The sequence below is a fragment of the Amaranthus tricolor genome, chromosome 14 (genome assembly GCF_026212465.1).
Source record: "Amaranthus tricolor cultivar Red isolate AtriRed21 chromosome 14, ASM2621246v1, whole genome shotgun sequence".
NCBI lineage: Eukaryota > Viridiplantae > Streptophyta > Magnoliopsida > Caryophyllales > Amaranthaceae > Amaranthus > Amaranthus tricolor.
In genome coordinates, this window is record NC_080060.1 from 3,987,527 (window position 1) to 4,005,567 (window position 18,041).

An 18,041-nucleotide genomic window follows, 5' to 3' on the forward strand; every position below is an offset into this window, starting at 1 on the left:
CTCCAAGAGATCTATTTTTGCCCTTTGATTCAGTATACCAGAGAGAACAATAAAACACGTACACAATGAGTATATATGGACATCATAGCCGAAGGTATTGCTGCAACTGAAGTACTTGATGTATTTGCTCTGGAGGTAAGATATTGATCTGCTCCGGTGTGAGAATTATGACTTGCTGAAGCAACTGTTGTTCCACTTCAGGGGTTAACTGAAACATCAAGCACAAATTAGTTAGTCCATCCGAGATTCTTCAGCTAAATGCATAGATAACAAAAATAACAGAGACGCAAGACATTCTAATCTTCGAGATGTCAAAGCACCAAAACAATGGTAGACTGTACAAACAGAACATTGTAGATTTCTTTCTTACACAAATCCATAGGCAAAAACATAAACATTTGCTTTATAAGTCTGATATCTTAAAACTAACATGCTCAAAGTGGAGTTAAACTACATCTCTCGCACGAATTGGCCAAAGTTACGTAAGAAACCATCAGGCATATGGGGGACTAAAATTGACAAAAAAAAAAAAAAGTTTACAAAATAAAAAGTAGCAAGAAATTAAAAGCTAAATGAGGGCTCTTGTTAAACGGGGGCTTTGAATTAAAATATTTTTGGCTCGCAGCTGATTATGCTCAATAAGTGACTGTAAAGTAACACAAATTAAGCAAACAGTTACAAAATTTGTATCAACATACAACCAATTGAGGCAGATCATTAAATAAACGAGAATTAATCAACAAATTTAACATTTCAGAAAAGAAAATTAAATATGGCGAATAAAGTAAGATAAGATGACATAAACTCGAGCGAAAATAAATTACCTTCATTTGAGATTAATACCATTAAAGTCCTTGATTAATTTATTTAATTAAGTCTTAATTACTTGGTAAGTAAAATTTGATTTAATTTATAAGTGATTCTTATTAGTATATTTATTTTAGCGTATCCGGTAATCATATATATAACCCCAAAACATATGATAGGACGCACATAGAGCAATTAATTGGATTAACTCTTTTTTTTAACTAACATCAATTAATCCATCCAAGCATTGAGTGCGAAATAAATGGCTATTAATTCTTTCTTCAATGTTTCTTAAATGCATTGTGTATTTATATGAAGTTTACAATTTTTTGTAAGTGATTTTTTTTTATTATTTAGAATTTTTTATGTAAATTTTTAATTTTTTCTCTAATTTTAAATTTAATTTTTAGTTTATCTTTTTGGTGAATTATCTATTATAGCAAGTTATCGGGTTATTCAAGTTTACTCTAGTAAATTACCTCTTAAAGTTGAAATTATTCATAATTAATCAATAGGTAGAATTATTCATATAAGTAGTTCGATTAATTTTTTTTAAATAAATGATTAAGTAAATGAAAACTATTTTTTCGCAATTTTTTTTAAAACTAAGTATTGAAATAGCCATACTAAGCCGTCTTACGATAAAATAGTCTTAATAAAAAATTTGTCCAAACACCGACAAAAGCACGATATTCTTATCTTAGAAACACGAAAATAAAATAAAACCTTTTTCTTCCTCTCTTTCCTCTTGAACTTCAATTTATCTATCGACCTCTTGTCTCCTTCCTTCCTCATTATTACTCCGCCATTGTCCTTGACTATGACATTAAGGGGTCGTATTATTCGTATAGTCTATGACTATGACCATTAATTTAAGGTTTTAATTGAGTTCGTCTTTAAATATTGTATCAAAAATTTAGGTCACGAATTTGAATTCCATCCATCTGTCCTTGCACCAAGTATTAGGGGGGATTTATATGTCCCTTCTTTCATTGGATGAGCCACAATTTACACTTTTTTTTGATTTAAGGTTAAAATGGACTTTAAAAAAATGAATCATCAAATCATGCGACCTCTTAGTTATATATAGTGTAGATGATACTTGATACCAATTAGTTCAATTGAAAAGTGGAAACAATCCCTTTGATAACAAAGATAAAATTGTATATATTCCACCCATCAACTCCACCCTACTTGGAGTCTTGTAATGACATTAGAATAATAAATTGTTATTATTTTGTAAAAAAAAAATGTGTTTTACTACCATACTTTTAGTATAAATGGCTCTTATAAAAACAATGCGCAATTGTGAGTTACGTGGAGCGTTCAAAATAAAAAGCCTCAAATAGATTAAGTGGTAAATGGTTTACTAGTTTATCTTTTGGTTATAGGTTCAAAACATGTGAATTAATTTTTGAAAAAATGATAGGGCTTTCACCAAACTCAATGATTTAACAATTATTATTCTTTATTTAATTTTGCTCTACCCCTATATGATAGTACTATCAACTTGTCTCTTGAGAAATCGTTTTTTTGGGAGATATTTTTTAAGCTCAACCCATTAAAATTTAATTTATATTTATATTTATATCATCCTACTTATCATATTCTTAATGCCTATTCACAATATCTCAAATGCCTACTTACATTATTTTTAGAGCCTACTTACAATATTTCAAAAAATATATAATATGCCAATTCAATTAAAAATAATCTCTTAAAAAGACCGTTTTTCACGAGAAATTGTGATATACTATATACTATATAACACGTATTAGAACTTAAACTATTACTTAAGCTTTATAAAATGATTTTCTTAGCTATATATAAAATTTTCAAAACTATTTTAACCACCGACAATAAAACTGAGACAAGTTCTAGTAAATCACAACCAAGTATTTAAAATCTCTTTCCTTTTCTCAATCCTCATTCATGTGTAAAAACTAAAAACCATTCCCCAAAAACCATGGAACAACCCAAACCCACCAAGAAGCTCAACATAGTAATGTTTCCATGGCTAGCATTTGGTCACCTAATCCCCTACCTAGAACTTGCTAACCAATTAGCCAAAAAAGGGCATCATATTTTCTTTGTTTCCACACCAAGAAACCTTCAACGCCTTCCAAAGATCCCACAAAACACATCCCATTTAATCACATTAGTCCCTATCTCCTTACCCAAAACCCCAAATCTACCCTTAAATGCAGAGGCCACAACTGATGTAGGGTCTGGACATGGAACTGACCTTCTTAAGGAAGCCTATGATGGTCTTAAAGAACCCATGAGAAAATTCTTGGAAGCTTCTTCTTCTTCATCTCAGCCGTTGGATTGGATCATTTATGACTTTTCTTGCTATTGGCTACCACAAATTGTTGATAGATTTGGGATTAGGAAAGTGTTTTTCTCTATTTGGTTTGCAAGAACACTTTCTATATTAGGTCCTTTAAGTGAACTTTTAAAAGGGGGGGAAGGAAGTTGGATTGAACTTTGTACTCCTCCTCGTCGGATCCCTTTTGAAGACAAATCGGTGTATTTTCTTCCCTTTGAAGCTCGGATTCTTTTTGAAGGTTTGAGAATGGCGACATCAACTGTTTCAGGTATTTAATGGTGGTAATGATTATAAATTTCAGCATTAATTTTGATCAAGTTGATTGAGTATATAATAATATGTCCTCGGGCTTAAGCTTGGAGTCTTTTGATACCATTTATAGAAATCAATTTAATTAAAAACATAATACTAAAAAAAAGATAATTTTTCGACTAAAATCCACTGACGAACCCCAAACAGTTGAAAATTACCGATTGACTTTCCGACTGACAGACATTAGTCGGAATTTTCAACTAAATTGCTACTGAATCAGTTTTGGATCGGAATTTTATGTTGAAAAAGAAAAAGAAAATTTTAAATCGAAAGTCTCCAACTAATTTCCAACTGAATTTTGGTTGAACAATTTCGACCGAAGTAGGACTAAAATTCAGTTGGAAAGTGTTTTGACAAGTTTGATCGAGAATGTTTGAGTTGGAATTCAATCATAATAAAATTAAATCACCCAGGAGGCAGCTAGGTTTGCCATTATTACTTCCCAAAACGATGCGACAAGACGGAATCCTCTGACAAATTCAACCAAGTGGTTTTTCAACATTTTTGATGCTTTGCTATGAACTTTTTTTCCAAGATTAAAAAGAAAAATATGATAATAAAGAATATAATGTTTGATTACCTTAACTTATGCCTAAGAATATATTAATAATATACTAATAAGAGTAATATTACACGACGAGTTGACGACTAATAATGCACTAATACGATACGACTAATAATATATACTCACTCAACTAATATACAAATATTATACTAATACGACTAATACAAGAATTATATACTAATACAACTAATATGAGTAATAATATACTAATAATGCACTAATATATACGAGTACTAATAATAATGATATACTAATACGACTAATAATAACTAATACGACTAAATAACTAATAAAGTACTAATAATTCACTAATACGACTAATAATAATTAATACGGGTAAATAACTAATAAAGTACTGATATTCCACTAGTACGAGTAATAATAATAACAACTTAATAATAATACACTAATATAACTAATAATAATACTAATACTAAACTAATACGACTTATAGTATGCTAATACAACTAATAATAACTAATACGAGTAATAATACACTGATACGACTAATAATGCACTGATATAACTAATAATAATAATAATAATAATAATAATAATGATAATAATAAATTAGACGACTAATATGAGTAATAATATACTATACAATTAATATTATACTAATGATACACAAAACGACTAATAATAATAATAGTAATACTAATAATAATAATAATAATAATAATAATAAATACGACTAATTAAAGTAATAATAAACTAATACCAGTAATAATACACTAATATGACTAATAAAACTAATACGACTAATTACATACTAATAATATATTAGCACTACACTATTAATAAACTAATACTAGTAATACTATACTAATACGACTAATAGTACACTAATACAACTAATAATAGTAATAGTAATAATAATAATAATAATAATAATGATAATAAAAACTTTAAACGTCTTCTTCCCTCCTCTTTCTTTCTCCTGTCGCCTCTCCTGGTTTCCTCCGTGAAATCCGCCATGGTTAGGGGGAGGGGACGCCCTAGAAAGCAGGTTTTGCAGAAGAGGTTATCCCTATCTTCATCATCAAAAGGGTCAACATCTTCAAATGCCTCACAAGCTTCACAGACTGCAATTTTGGCACACTCGAACTCGGATGTACCAATCCTTGAAAATGAAGTCCTTAGTCCACGCTTATCCTTGAGACACTTCTAGGAGGAAAACTTAGATACAAATCGGACTAATACCCTTCATGGAGGTTCATCAGGTAGTGGAATCAGGTTTCCAGACACTACCCAATTGGAGAAATCAATTCCTGCTCAAAGCCCAGCACCTACGGCGAATGAATCAAGTATCAATTTACCACACCCTACCCCGATTAAAATTCACTATTCTAATATTGAAGATGAACTTAAGTATTGGGAGTCAGCTGTAATTTGCTATGTTCTTGGTGCTAATGAAGATTTGATGATTTCTGGAATTTATGTTTTGTGAAAAGATACTGTTTTTTTCTTGTTTATTACATAGAAGCATATCCAATATATATACATGAGCACTTATTCAGTTATAGTAACTGACTAAAGATAACTGCCTACTACATAAATCGCCTAAGGTAACTGTATAATGTATAAACTGCGTTTCAATACTCCCCCTCAAGTTAGGTCGTGGGATCACCGATGCCTAACTTGCATAACGTGCTGTTGAAGACCTGTGATGAAACCGCTTTTGTGAGAATGTCGGCTAGTTGGTCTTTTAGATCTGATAAAGGGAAGACGGATGACCTTGCTTTCTAGTTTCTCCTTGATAAAGTGTCGATCGATCTCTACATGCTTTGTTCGATCATGTTGGACTGGATTTTCAGAGATGCTTATTGCTGCTTTGTTATCACAATATAAAAGGCTTGCCTGTGTCTGAAGAAAGCCTAGCTCTCCTAAAAGTTTCCTAATCCATAGAATCTCTGTAACTCCTTTTGCTATCCCTCTGAATTCTGCTTCAGCACTAGACAGAGCAACCACCTTCTGTTTCTTACTCTTCCAGGTGACCAGATTACCCCCTACAAGAGTGAAGTATCCCGAGGTAGACTTCCTGTCGTCCCGATCACCAGCCCAATCTGCATCTGTGTAACCAATAAGATCAAGATTATCATTCTTTAAGTAGAAAACTCCTTTATTACTGGTTTTGCTTTAAGTATCTGAGGATCCTTAGGACTGCTGCCATGTGTTCCACTTGAGGTCGATGCATGAACTTGCTTACAGTCCCTACTGTGTAGGCAATATCTGGTCTTGTGTGGGATAAGTAGATCAGTTTTCCCACTATCCGTCTATAACGATCTTGGTCTGCCGCTTCTGCCCCTTCAACGATTTGTACACCATGATTAACTACCATAGGAGTATATGCTGGCTTGCAGTCTAACATGCCTGTTTCTGCTAAGAGATCTAAGATGTATTTTCTCTGATTGATGAATATCCCCTTCCTTGATCTTAGAAAATCTATTCCAAGGAAGTATTTCAGTTGTCCCAAATCCTTCATCTCAAACTCTTGGAATAATTTGCTCCTGAGACGGTCAATTTCTTTGGAGTCATTTCCGGTAATCACCATATCATCTACATAAATCACAAGGCATGTAATTTGGTTTCCACTCCTCCTGAGAAATAGGGTATGATCTGAGTTGCTCTGTTTGTAGCCAAATCTCTTCATTGCTGTAGTGAATCTTCCGAACCACGCTCTCGGGGATTGTTTCAAGCCGTATAGTGCCCTTATAAGTCGACACCCCTCTCCTTTGCTATAGTTATCTGAGTATCCAGGTGGTGGCTTCATGTATACCTCTTCTTCAATTTTTCCATGCAAGTAGGCATTTTTTACATCAAATTGAAACAGAGGCCATTCTTTATTTGCTGCTACTGAGAAGAGGACTCGAATGGTGTCGATTTTAGCCACAGGTGAGAATGTTTCCGAGTAGTCTACCCCATAAGTCTGTGTGTACCCTTTAGCAACAAGTCTTGCTTTATACCTCTCAATGGTTCCATCAGCATGATACTTGACTGAGAAAACCCATTTACAGCCAACTGTCTTCTTATTGCCTGGTAATCTACACGTCTCCCACGTTTCGTTTTTCTGGAGAGTCGTGATCTCTTCGTCCATAGCTTGTTTCCACTTCGGTTCTTGGAGGGCTTCTTCAGTGGTTTTCGGGATAGTACTGGAATAGAGGGATGTATTGAAGGCAACAGCTGCTTGTGATAGTTGTTCATCATCCGGTCTACCTATAGGATATCGGGATCTCTGGGATTCATATTCGGGATCATACCTCTTAGGAGGCATTCCTCTTGTACTTCGAGGGGGTAAATCATATTTCCTGGGGACAACAGCACTACTTGGAACAATATAGTCAGTGGATGTATCAGTGAAAGGAGCAATAGGACTTGGTGTTACCTCTCGTTCGGCCGGATGCTCAAGGACAGGCGTAGTAGTCTGAGGAGATGATTCAGTAACAATGTCATTGGCAATATCGGTGGTGGTGCCTACTTGCTCTTTGGGAGCTCGACTGTCAGCCAAGGAATGAGTCAACCAGCTGAGATCCTCACTTATAGTCTCCCCCTGAGATCGAGGTTGGGTGTAGTAGGGAGATTGTTCCAAGAAGTCACAATCCATGGTGGTATAAAGCTTGTGATGGAGAGGATCATAACATCGATAGCCCTTTTGTGTAGTGTCGTACCCAAGAAACACACATTTGACTGCCCGTGGTTCAAACTTAGTTCGGGCTCGTGATGGAAGATGGACATACACAACACACGCAAAAATGCGAGGAGGAATGGAGTGAGACGAGGGAACAGGAGTAAAAGTATAGATTGTGGCAAGAGGGGTCTGGAATTGGAGGATCTTTGTAGGAAGTCGCTTTGTGAGATAGGTGGCAGTAGCAATGGCCTCAGGCCAAAAGTGTATAGGTACATGAGTGTCAAACATGAGTGCACGTGCTACCTCAAGAAGGGTACGGTTTTTGCGCTTAGCAACCCCATTTTGTTGAGGGGTGTCTGGGCAGGAAGTCTGATGAATTAGACCATGGTCAAGAAAAAATTGTTTCATTGCAACAGAGATATACTCACCACCATTATCTGAGCGAAGTATTTTAGGTTGTGCATGGAACTGGGTGAGGATCATGTTATAGAATTTTACAAAGACATCAAAAACCTCAGATTTGTGTTTCAAAAAATAAACCCAGCACATTCGAGAACAGTCATCAATAAATGACGCAAAATATGAAAAATCATGATAGTCAATATGTGGGGCTGGGCCCCATACATCAGAATGTACTACATCAAAGGGTTTTGGAGCACAACTATTACTTGGAAAATAGGATTGTTTATGACTTTTAGCTAAGATACAAGTTTCACAATCTAGGGATGCTGTACAATTATTAAGAAAAGGAAAAAGTTGTCTTAGATAACCTAATGATGGATGACCTAAACGGCGATGCCAAGTCCTCAATTGGTGAGCAGGGGATCCATGAGCAAGCATTGCACCAAAATTTGGAATCACCTCATCGACATAGTATAGTCAACTTCCTTCAGTACCACGCCCAATGATCGTCCCCGTCTGAGCATCCTGTACAACACAATTTTTAGAGGTTAAAAGCACAGTACAGTTTAAGTCCTTTGTTAACTGACTAACCGACAATAATTTATGAGACAAACTGGGAATTAACAAGCAGTTCTTAAGACATGATGTCGGTTGATCGGCAGTACTGAGGTTAGCCTTACCGCCGGTCCGGTTTGCCGGTGCCTTGGTGGCGGCTCTCCTTTTCTGTAGATCGTCCCACCACTCGGGGTAACCAACAATTTTGAAGCATCCCTCCTTTGTATGCTTGGAACCACCACAGTAAGTGCATCGGAGTTTCCTCCTGTCATCTTCTTCTCGGCTTCTTTGAAAAGGTTTGTTTCTCGTGGCTAAACTCGATCCAATCTCTGAGGGACGAGTTCCCGGTGATGAGACGTCGTTCATAATGTTACGGTGTGTGATCTCCCTTTTGATTGATGCGTATGCTGTCTCCACCATTAGTAAAGGTTCACTGTTGAGAATATCCCTTCTTTCTTTGTCTAGATTGTCGTTAATCCCCGTGAGAAATTGATACAATCTTTGTCTTTGGATATATTTGTTGAATTTTGTTATATCCTGTGGGCATGTCATGGGATTTGGCATTCTCCGATCGATTTATTTCCATATTGTGTTGAGTTTACCGTAGTAAACTTCGATGTTGTCGTTGTCTTGCCTTAATGTTGCTGCTTTTGAACTTAAGTCGAAAATTTGTAGTTTGTCCCTACCACATCCTAAGAGACTTTCGAACCCTTGCCATAGGCTGTGTGCTGTTGTGTAGTCCAAGAATTGATTTACAATATCTCCATCTATGTTCTCAATTATTCACGCTATAACCATGGCATCTCGTTGTTCCCATTGGGTGTAATTGGGGTTTGACGGTGGTGGGGGTCCGGCAGTGAGCAGTGATGTGATTGAGCCTCCCCCGACCACCAATTGCTACGTGCATTAACTTGCACCATTTCGTATAATTGTGGGGAAAATTTACCCAGAATAATCCAACCTATTCACGATTTTCCTATAATAATCCTAATTATCGATTAACCATGAATAATCCGAACTTAGGAGGGTCTTTGCCTTGGGTACACTCGGGTGACCTGCTACCTATTGTAGCAAGTCATTTTGAATATAAAAAAAAAGATAAATATTTTAAAAAATGGAAAATTTACCCAGAATAATCCAACCTATTTACGATTTTTCTACAATAATCCCAACTATTGATTAAATGCCAGAAAATTACCTGTTGCACCGGTAAAAATAAGAGCAACAACAGCACAGGTTAAGTGAGTCAATAATTGGGATTATTCATGGTTAATCGATAGTTGGGATAATTGTAGGAAAATCGTAACTAGGTTGGATTATTCTGGGTAAATTTTCCTAATTGTGGTATGTGAGTTTTCCTGAAATTTTAAGTGATGTTGGGTTTTCAGTTTGGTTGGTTGCTTTGTGGAGTTTCTGGAACATTTGAAACATCAGTTCCATCTGTTCCAATGACATTAGGGTTTGCTGTGTTTGCTCTTCTGATACATCGGCCATTTGCAAGGTAAGAAACGGTAGATGATGAGTCCTCCCCGGATCTAAACCCTAAGGCTCTAATACCATGAAGATTTGATGATTTCTGGAATTTATGTTTTGTGAAAAGATACTGTTTTTTTTCTTGTTTATTACATAGAAGCATATTCAATATATATACATGAGCACTTATTCAGTTATATTAACTGACTAAAGATAACTGCCTACTTCATAAACCGCCTAAGGTAACTGTATAATGTATAAACTGCTTTCCAATAGCTAACCCTCTAATTCATGTCATTGAGGGATTTGTGAAGAGGATATGGAAGGCTGACCAAATCGATAAAATTGGCTCTGTTGCAAAAGGGATTTATTTAGTCCATATGAAAAATGCAGACGGGAGTTACCACAGCTTGTGAATCAAATGGCATCTTATTTGACAAAAAACCCTTTGTGGTAAAACCTTGGTCTAAGAATGTCTCATATGAAAAGAGAACCTTGAATCATTACCTGTGTGGGTACGACTCCTAGGTCTTGGGATGCAATACTGGGGGGAACGTAGTCTTCGTATGATAGCGAGCATGTCAGGTAAGGTTATTAGGGTCGATAATGCTACCCTCAATAAGGACATAATCAGTATGCCCGCATATTAGTAGAAATGAACATTAAAGGTGAATTCTATGAGTCGCCTGCATTCACTAATGAGGATGACGAACTTGTTAGAGTGAAAGTTGAATATGATTGGAAGCCCATTATTTGTGCTAAGTGTAAACATCATGGCCATATGGAGAGCAACTGTCGCATGGAGGTGGTCAAGAAATGGATACCTAAACCCAAACCCAAACCAGCCCCTTAACTTGATGAAGAGGGTTTTCAGATTGTCCAATCAAGAAGGAAACGCCCCATAACACAGTCGGCACAGGCTGCCCATGAATCTATGACACAGAATACCCATGATGCTGAAACAGCCACCATAGAATTTGCTGTGCCGCCTCTTATGCAGCCCGATCCTGTTTTCAAACAGAATACTTCACATCCCACACCCCATGGCTTAGTAGGTAATGCAACTTTGTTGAACACCTCGAATGGTTTTGCTGTGTTGGCCGAAAATGTGCCACATAACCTTGAACAAACGGTGCTGGGGACTACACCCCATCTTGTTTCCACATGAATAACATACTTACGTGGAATGTAAAAGGGATAAATAGAACTACTAAGCAACAAGAGGTATCCCGGTTTATATCTCATCATAATGTAAATCTATATGCCCTCCTAGAAACCAAAGTGAAACGAAAAGGCCTTGGCCAACTTTATCTTAACTTGTGTCCTAGTTGGTGTGTTTCTCACAATCTTGCGTGGAATGACAGTGGTAGAATAATTATTGGTTGGAAGCCGGAAGCGATATCCGTCGACATCTTGGTCTATAATAGTCAAATGATGCATTTGGAGGTTAAACCCACAATGGATGTACCTTTCCTTTGCACTTTTGTATATGGTGCTACCAACAAGCATATCCGTCTGGAGCTACTCCAACAACTTGAACAATTAGGAAGCACGTGCAAGGGCCCTTGGATAGTCTTAGGAGACTTCAATTGTGTAAGGTTACGCCTTGAATCCCACATTGGAAGATTGATGTTTTCATTATCCCACATCGGAAGAATAACAAAGGCTTGTTATTCTTCTCCTTATAAAAGGAGTCTTGGGCATTAGTTTTGCATCATCCCAAAAAATATGTTTGGCTAAGGTTTTTTTTATTTTGGAGTAATTTATAAACTCCTATTTTCTGTAACCTAGCCAATACTTGTATTTTGGGTTTCCTCTAGTAATAAATTTTTTCTCTCCCCTGCCTGTGGACGCAGTCGACATATTGTCGGTGAACCACGTAAATTCTGTGTGTTTTGATTTTTTCAATCTTTACACTTTCTTTCTTGCATCAGTTATAACAAGTTGTATTGCTAACTTGAACAAACGCGTTGGTCAGGTTGTCAGACTCTCTGAAGTAGCCCTTTTGCGCAATTGCATGGACAAATGTAGACTTCATGATTTGAAATGCAGTGGTCGGTTCTATACATGGAATAACAAATAAACGGGGGATTGTAGGTTGTTTAGCAAGATCGATCGAGCTATATGTAATGATGAGTGGCACTTTATTTATCCAAATGCTGAAGCAATTTTCTTGCCTGAGGGTAACTTTGACCACTCCCATATTCTGGTGTAGTTCTTTGCTCAGGTAAGTACCAAGAATCCTTTTAAGTTTTACAATCTTTAGGCTAGTCATCCTGGTTTCCTTGTGATTGTGGAGGACATCTGGAGCATAAACGTAGATGGATGTATGAGCTTTCAGATTCACCAAAAGCTGAAATTACTGAGAACAGCTTTCAAAGAGAAATTCCATACTCCTATTCAGGTTTCTGTCCGAGAGGCTGAACAAGCGCTCTCAGCTGCCCAAGCTGCCCTACATGACAACCCCCAAGATATAACTCTAGCATCTGTTGAGAGGGCTTGTGCGCAAAATCTGGTTGAAGCTAAGAAACTTTATGCACCCTTCCTACAACAGAGGGCAAAAATTTCTTGGCTTAAATATGGAGACGAAAACAAAGCTTCTTCCACAATAGTATCAATCATCGACGAATTCATAACAAGATAAACATGATCCAGATGCGAGGGCAAACCATCAGGGACCATGAGGGTAGTTCAAAAGCTTTCCATGCTTACTACATAGACCTACTCGACTCTAGCATGGTGAGTAGGAAACGTCTGAATATGCAAACCATTCATGCAGGCCCCATTCTAGATGTTGACTCCTGGTCGTTACTTGACCTAAACTTCTCCTCAGATGAGATGAAAGAGGCTATCTGGAGCATTGACGATAACAAAACCCCAGGATTGGATGGTTTCAACAGCAAGTTCTATAAAGCCTCCTGGCCTATCTTTAGCCAAGATGTGATCAAGGCCATCCAAGATTTCTTAGCAACTGGAAAAATCTTGAAGAGCTGGAACAACACTGCTATAACCCTCATCCCGAAAGTTCCTTGTCCGTCTACACCGGGGGACTACAAACCCATTTCATGTTGTCATACTCTCTACAAATGCATTTTCAAGCTCATCTGCTCAAGATGGAAAAGGGTCTTTGGCAAAATCATAAACCATACCAGGACATAGTGAAACACTACTCGAGGAAAGGCTGCTACCCTAGCTGCGAGTAGCTGCCTCATCAAGGTTGACTTGAGAAAGGCGTACGATACGATGAACTGGTCATTTCTGCATGATATGCTCACAACACTCAAGTTTCCCCCCAGTTCATTTGGGCGATCATGGTATGCATTACCTCAACCCAGTACTCTATAATGCTCAATGGGTCCCCATCTCAAACCATCAATCCCAAGAGAGGTCTACACCAACGCGACCCGTTGTCCCCATTACTATTTGTGATAGGCATGGAGTATACCTCTCGCACTCTTATGATGATTGGTTGTCGTAAGGATTTCAAATTCCACCCCAAAGGTCGAAGATTGAGATTAAATCACCAATCCTTTGCTGATGACCTTATGTTATTTTGTAAAGGTGAGCTTAAATCTGCGCAGCTCCTCTGTCAAGGTCTTGAGTCCTTTGCAGCCTCCTCTGGCCTATGTGCAAAATTAAACAAATCTGCTATCTACATAGCTGGCATCCTTGGTGATCTGAAAACCATGATTGCTCAAGAGACTTATCTCCCCCTTGGCTCCTTCCCCTTCAAATATTTGGGCATTCCCCTTACATCTAGGAGGATCTCCGCTTCGGATTGTGACGTCCTGGTTGATAAAATGACTGTTAGAATCCGATCATGGTATGCTAAGAACCTATCATATGCAACCCGTGCTCAACTCATCACATCAGTCCTCATGAGCATCAGCTCCTACTGGTGTATGCTTTTTATTCTCCCTAAGACTGTGATCAAGAAGGTAAATCTTATATGTCGCTCGTATTGTCTTTGTTTTTTTGATGAAATAAATTACTTATTTTCCAAAAAAAAAAATGATGATGATGATGATATACTAATTATATTGATACACTACTACTACTAACATACTAATATTACACTAATATGACTAATTACATACTAGTACTACACTTAGAGTCTAAGACAACTAATTACATCTAATACTACATATAATAATATGCTAATAATAGTAATATTAATATAATAATAATAATAATAATAATAATAATAATAATAATAATAATAACAACTAATATGACTAAATAACTAATAATGCACTAATATGAGTAGTAATATACTTATATAACTAATAATATAATAATAATACACTAATACAACTAATATGAGTTATAATATAATAAGACAATTAATAATATACTAATACAACTAATAATAATACTAATACTACACCAATATGAAATACTAATACTAAGACGACTAATCATATTAATAGTTACAATACACTAATACGATTAATAATGCACCAAAATAATAATAATAATAATAATAATAATAATAATTAATAATAATAATAATAATAATAATAATAATAATAATAATAATAATAATAATAATAATAATAATAATAATAATAATAATACACTAAGTGGTAGGAGTATTATTATGTTATAAGTTTAATAACATAGCTTAAAGAATTAGAATTTAACACTTGGCCTACTGGTTGAACCATGGATGTAATATCCATGAAGTCTTGGGTTCAAAACTTCACTAAGGCATTTGTGTACAAAACAGGTGGTCGATATGACATGGCATATCCTTTTCATCCATTTTTTTTCTGACCAACCAGGTGGTCGAAAATTTTAAAAAAAACTTTTTTTTGTCATTTTGGGATATATTCTGAAATAGTGTTTTTCGACTATTTAATAGTAGGAAATTTTCTGACTAACATATAAGTCGGAATTTTCGACTAATTTTTCGACTAACCATGGTTAGTCATAATTTCCAACGGTTTTTCCTACTAACGTGAATTTCCGACCATTCTGAGCCGACTACCCCAAAATAGTCGAAATTCCGACTGATTTCCGACTGTTTTGGGTGGTCGAAAAGTTGTCTATTTTTTTGTAGTGTACTAGTGTAATGTCAATGAACCAAGTCAACCATCAACCACAAGCCTATGTTGATGGTTCACGACCCAGGACATCACGCCTCCTCACACGACAATTCTTTGGGTTAGAAGTGCGGATGCAACATATCATTTTTATACATAGCGCTAAATATTACATTTTAAATGAGGGGTGATTGAAATTCAAACCTGTAACCTATTTTCACATTAACTTATGATGTCATGTCAAAGCTCGAGCAGATGATTGATACTCTAAGATGTTCTTCATAACAAGCTAATTCTATCAGAAATGTGTTTGTTTTCATGGTAGGGATGGTCATGAGGCGGGTCTGGCCAGACCCGGACTCGGACCCTTTTATTTTTTATAGATCGGACCCGGATCCGGACCTTAAGGGTTCAAAATTTTTAGACCCAGAACCAAACCCTCCGGAACTGACGGGTCTAGGGTCCTTGATGGGTCCTTAGTGGGTCTTAAACAAAGTTTATTTGATTGTCAAAATTGAACCTTTTGCGAGTCTTTTTGTATTTTTGTAAGCAACTTATTATCGTTTACAAACACTTGTTCGAGTCCATGAAATTCAAATACAAAATAATTACTAAAAAGTAAAAAAAATATTTAATTGTATAGGGTCCGAGTCCAGGTCTGAGGGGCGGATCTAGAGTCTGGGTCTCGAGGTCAAGTCTGGGTCCGGGTCTGGGTCTACACCTTGAGACCCAGACTTGTCAAATATTTTCTGGATTCAGATCCGACCCGAATCCGATGGGTCTCAAAAAATAAGACCCAGACCTTTAAAAAAGGGGCGGGTCCAACAGGGTTCCGGATTCATGACCATCCATACTTCGTGGTAATCAAGTTCTCATCCTCAAACATGTTTTCTCAGTAATCCCTCGTAGCACATGATACCACCTTTTTAAGTAGTAATGAATGAGAGAATGAATTTGTGAAGAAAAGATATCACTAAAATAGGACAAAAATAACTTCAAACTTTGTCGAGTAATTACCTAGCTAAATTACATTGTATTTTCATTATCATTTTTATATGGTTGGCTATTTGGGGAGCAACATGAGCTACCGCTCATAGCCTCGATTTATAGGGTGCCTCATATCTTTATTATATGGTCAAAATTAAAAGGAAGGCTTTTTGTATATTGTATAGCAAAATTAAATGAATAGAGAGAATATTAAAATTTAATATGAATTCACATTCAATCTATTTTTCAAAAGATAATTGGACAAAATGATTAATAAATTTGTATTATCAGCTTGTATTGAATGATTAGGATTACTAGTATAAATTATTTTAGGTTAGCAATATATTATTATTATTTTATGTCTAATTATATAATCTCTCTTAATAATTTTAAATTTATTATTTTTATTATTAGTTCAATTAAGATAAGTAATGATAGTGGTTTAAACTTTAAACTTAAAAGAATAAATGGCTATTTAAAATTTGTGATTAATAGTTGTTGGTTTCATGTAATTATAAAATTTAGCAATATTTTAATATATTAATAAAACATAATTTTACTTATCAAAGTATAAATAAACAAATTTACATATACCAAAATGTATTAAAACGTAATTTAAGATTTTAGGGGCCCGCAATTTATATTTTACTCAGGGTCTTTAAAATATCGGAGACAACTCTGATTCTTATTATTATTTAATAGCAATAACCAAATGGGTCCTACTGTTTTAGATGTGGTTCGATATCAGGGCAGTATCGACGGCTGTGATGTCATTGCTATACGTAGCTGCATGGAACTGGAATCCCAATATTTTCCATTTTTGCAAAAGTATGAAAATAAGGTTGTTTTACCAGTTGGATTATTGCCTCCTTCTTTGGAAAATTACCCCATGGATGACACTTGGCAGCCCATCATTTGTTGGTTGAATAAGCAAAGAAAAGGATCAGTTGTGTACATTGCCTTAGGAAGTGAGTTTGAACCGAGTCAAGACCAACTCAATGAGTTGGCTCTAGGGTTAGAGCTTTCCAAGCTGCCCTTCTTTTGGGCATTTCGAAGATCAAAACTTTCTTCATTGGTTTTACCTGAGGGTTTTGAGGATCGAACTCGGGATCGTGGGATGATTTGGACAAGTTGGGTGCCTCAACTCAAGATATTGAGTAATGACTCAGTAGGCGGGTTTTTAACTCATTGTGGATGGAGTTCGATTATAGAAGCGCTTCAATTTGGGAAGCCTCTTGTTATGTTACCATTGGCAATTGATCATGGGTTATATGCAAGATTTATGGTACATAAAAAAGTTGGGGTTGAAATACCAAGAAATGTGGAAGATGGATCTTTTACTAGAAGTTGTGTGGTTGAGTCACTTAGACTTGTATTCCAAGATGAAGTTGGGCAAATATATAGAGATGAAGCACAAAAATTGAGTGCCATTTTTGGTGATAAAAGTTTGCATGGAAAATATATTGATCAATTTAATGATTATCTTTGTGACAAGCAACCCAGTAGAAGTCAGTGAGTTTGTTTGGCAATAATGAATACTTTTTTTGTCCCTTTAATATTGCTCGTGACAGTGATGTATTCAAAATATCACTGTCAATAACAATCTTAAAGGGACAGAGTAGTATATATACTGTATGGATTGAGCTTTTTGTTGACACGATGGAAATTTCGAAATTTAATTGAAAATTATGGATTGATTTAGTGATTGACGCTTTTCCTTTTACTCTTGTGACACGAATTTAAATCTCAAATCCTACAGAAAGGATTAAAACCCTTTCACGTTTGCAGGTAGGAACTCTATAGCCTTACCTTGAATCCAAAAATAACAAACTTTGAGTGAAACTATAGTAGTTGCTGTCTTGTACACTACAAGTTGGATTCGGCAATGAACCATTTAAATTGCCGTTGTGTTTCATAGGGCTTTCACTTATCCCTCTA

The 18,041-nt window shown here is 35.9% G+C and overlaps 1 protein-coding gene across 1 annotated transcript; it reads left to right on the forward strand.

Annotated features, from left to right (window-relative positions):
- The first annotated feature begins 2,653 nt into the window (after window positions 1-2,653).
- LOC130799800 (putative UDP-rhamnose:rhamnosyltransferase 1) lies at window positions 2,654-17,804 on the forward strand. The gene is made up of 2 exons (XM_057663036.1): window positions 2,654-3,404; window positions 16,835-17,804. Exons 1-2 carry the CDS (start codon window positions 2,774-2,776, stop codon window positions 17,617-17,619), a joined length of 1,416 nt encoding a protein of 471 aa, XP_057519019.1. The 5' UTR covers window positions 2,654-2,773; the 3' UTR covers window positions 17,620-17,804.
- The last annotated feature ends 237 nt before the right edge of the window (window positions 17,805-18,041 follow it).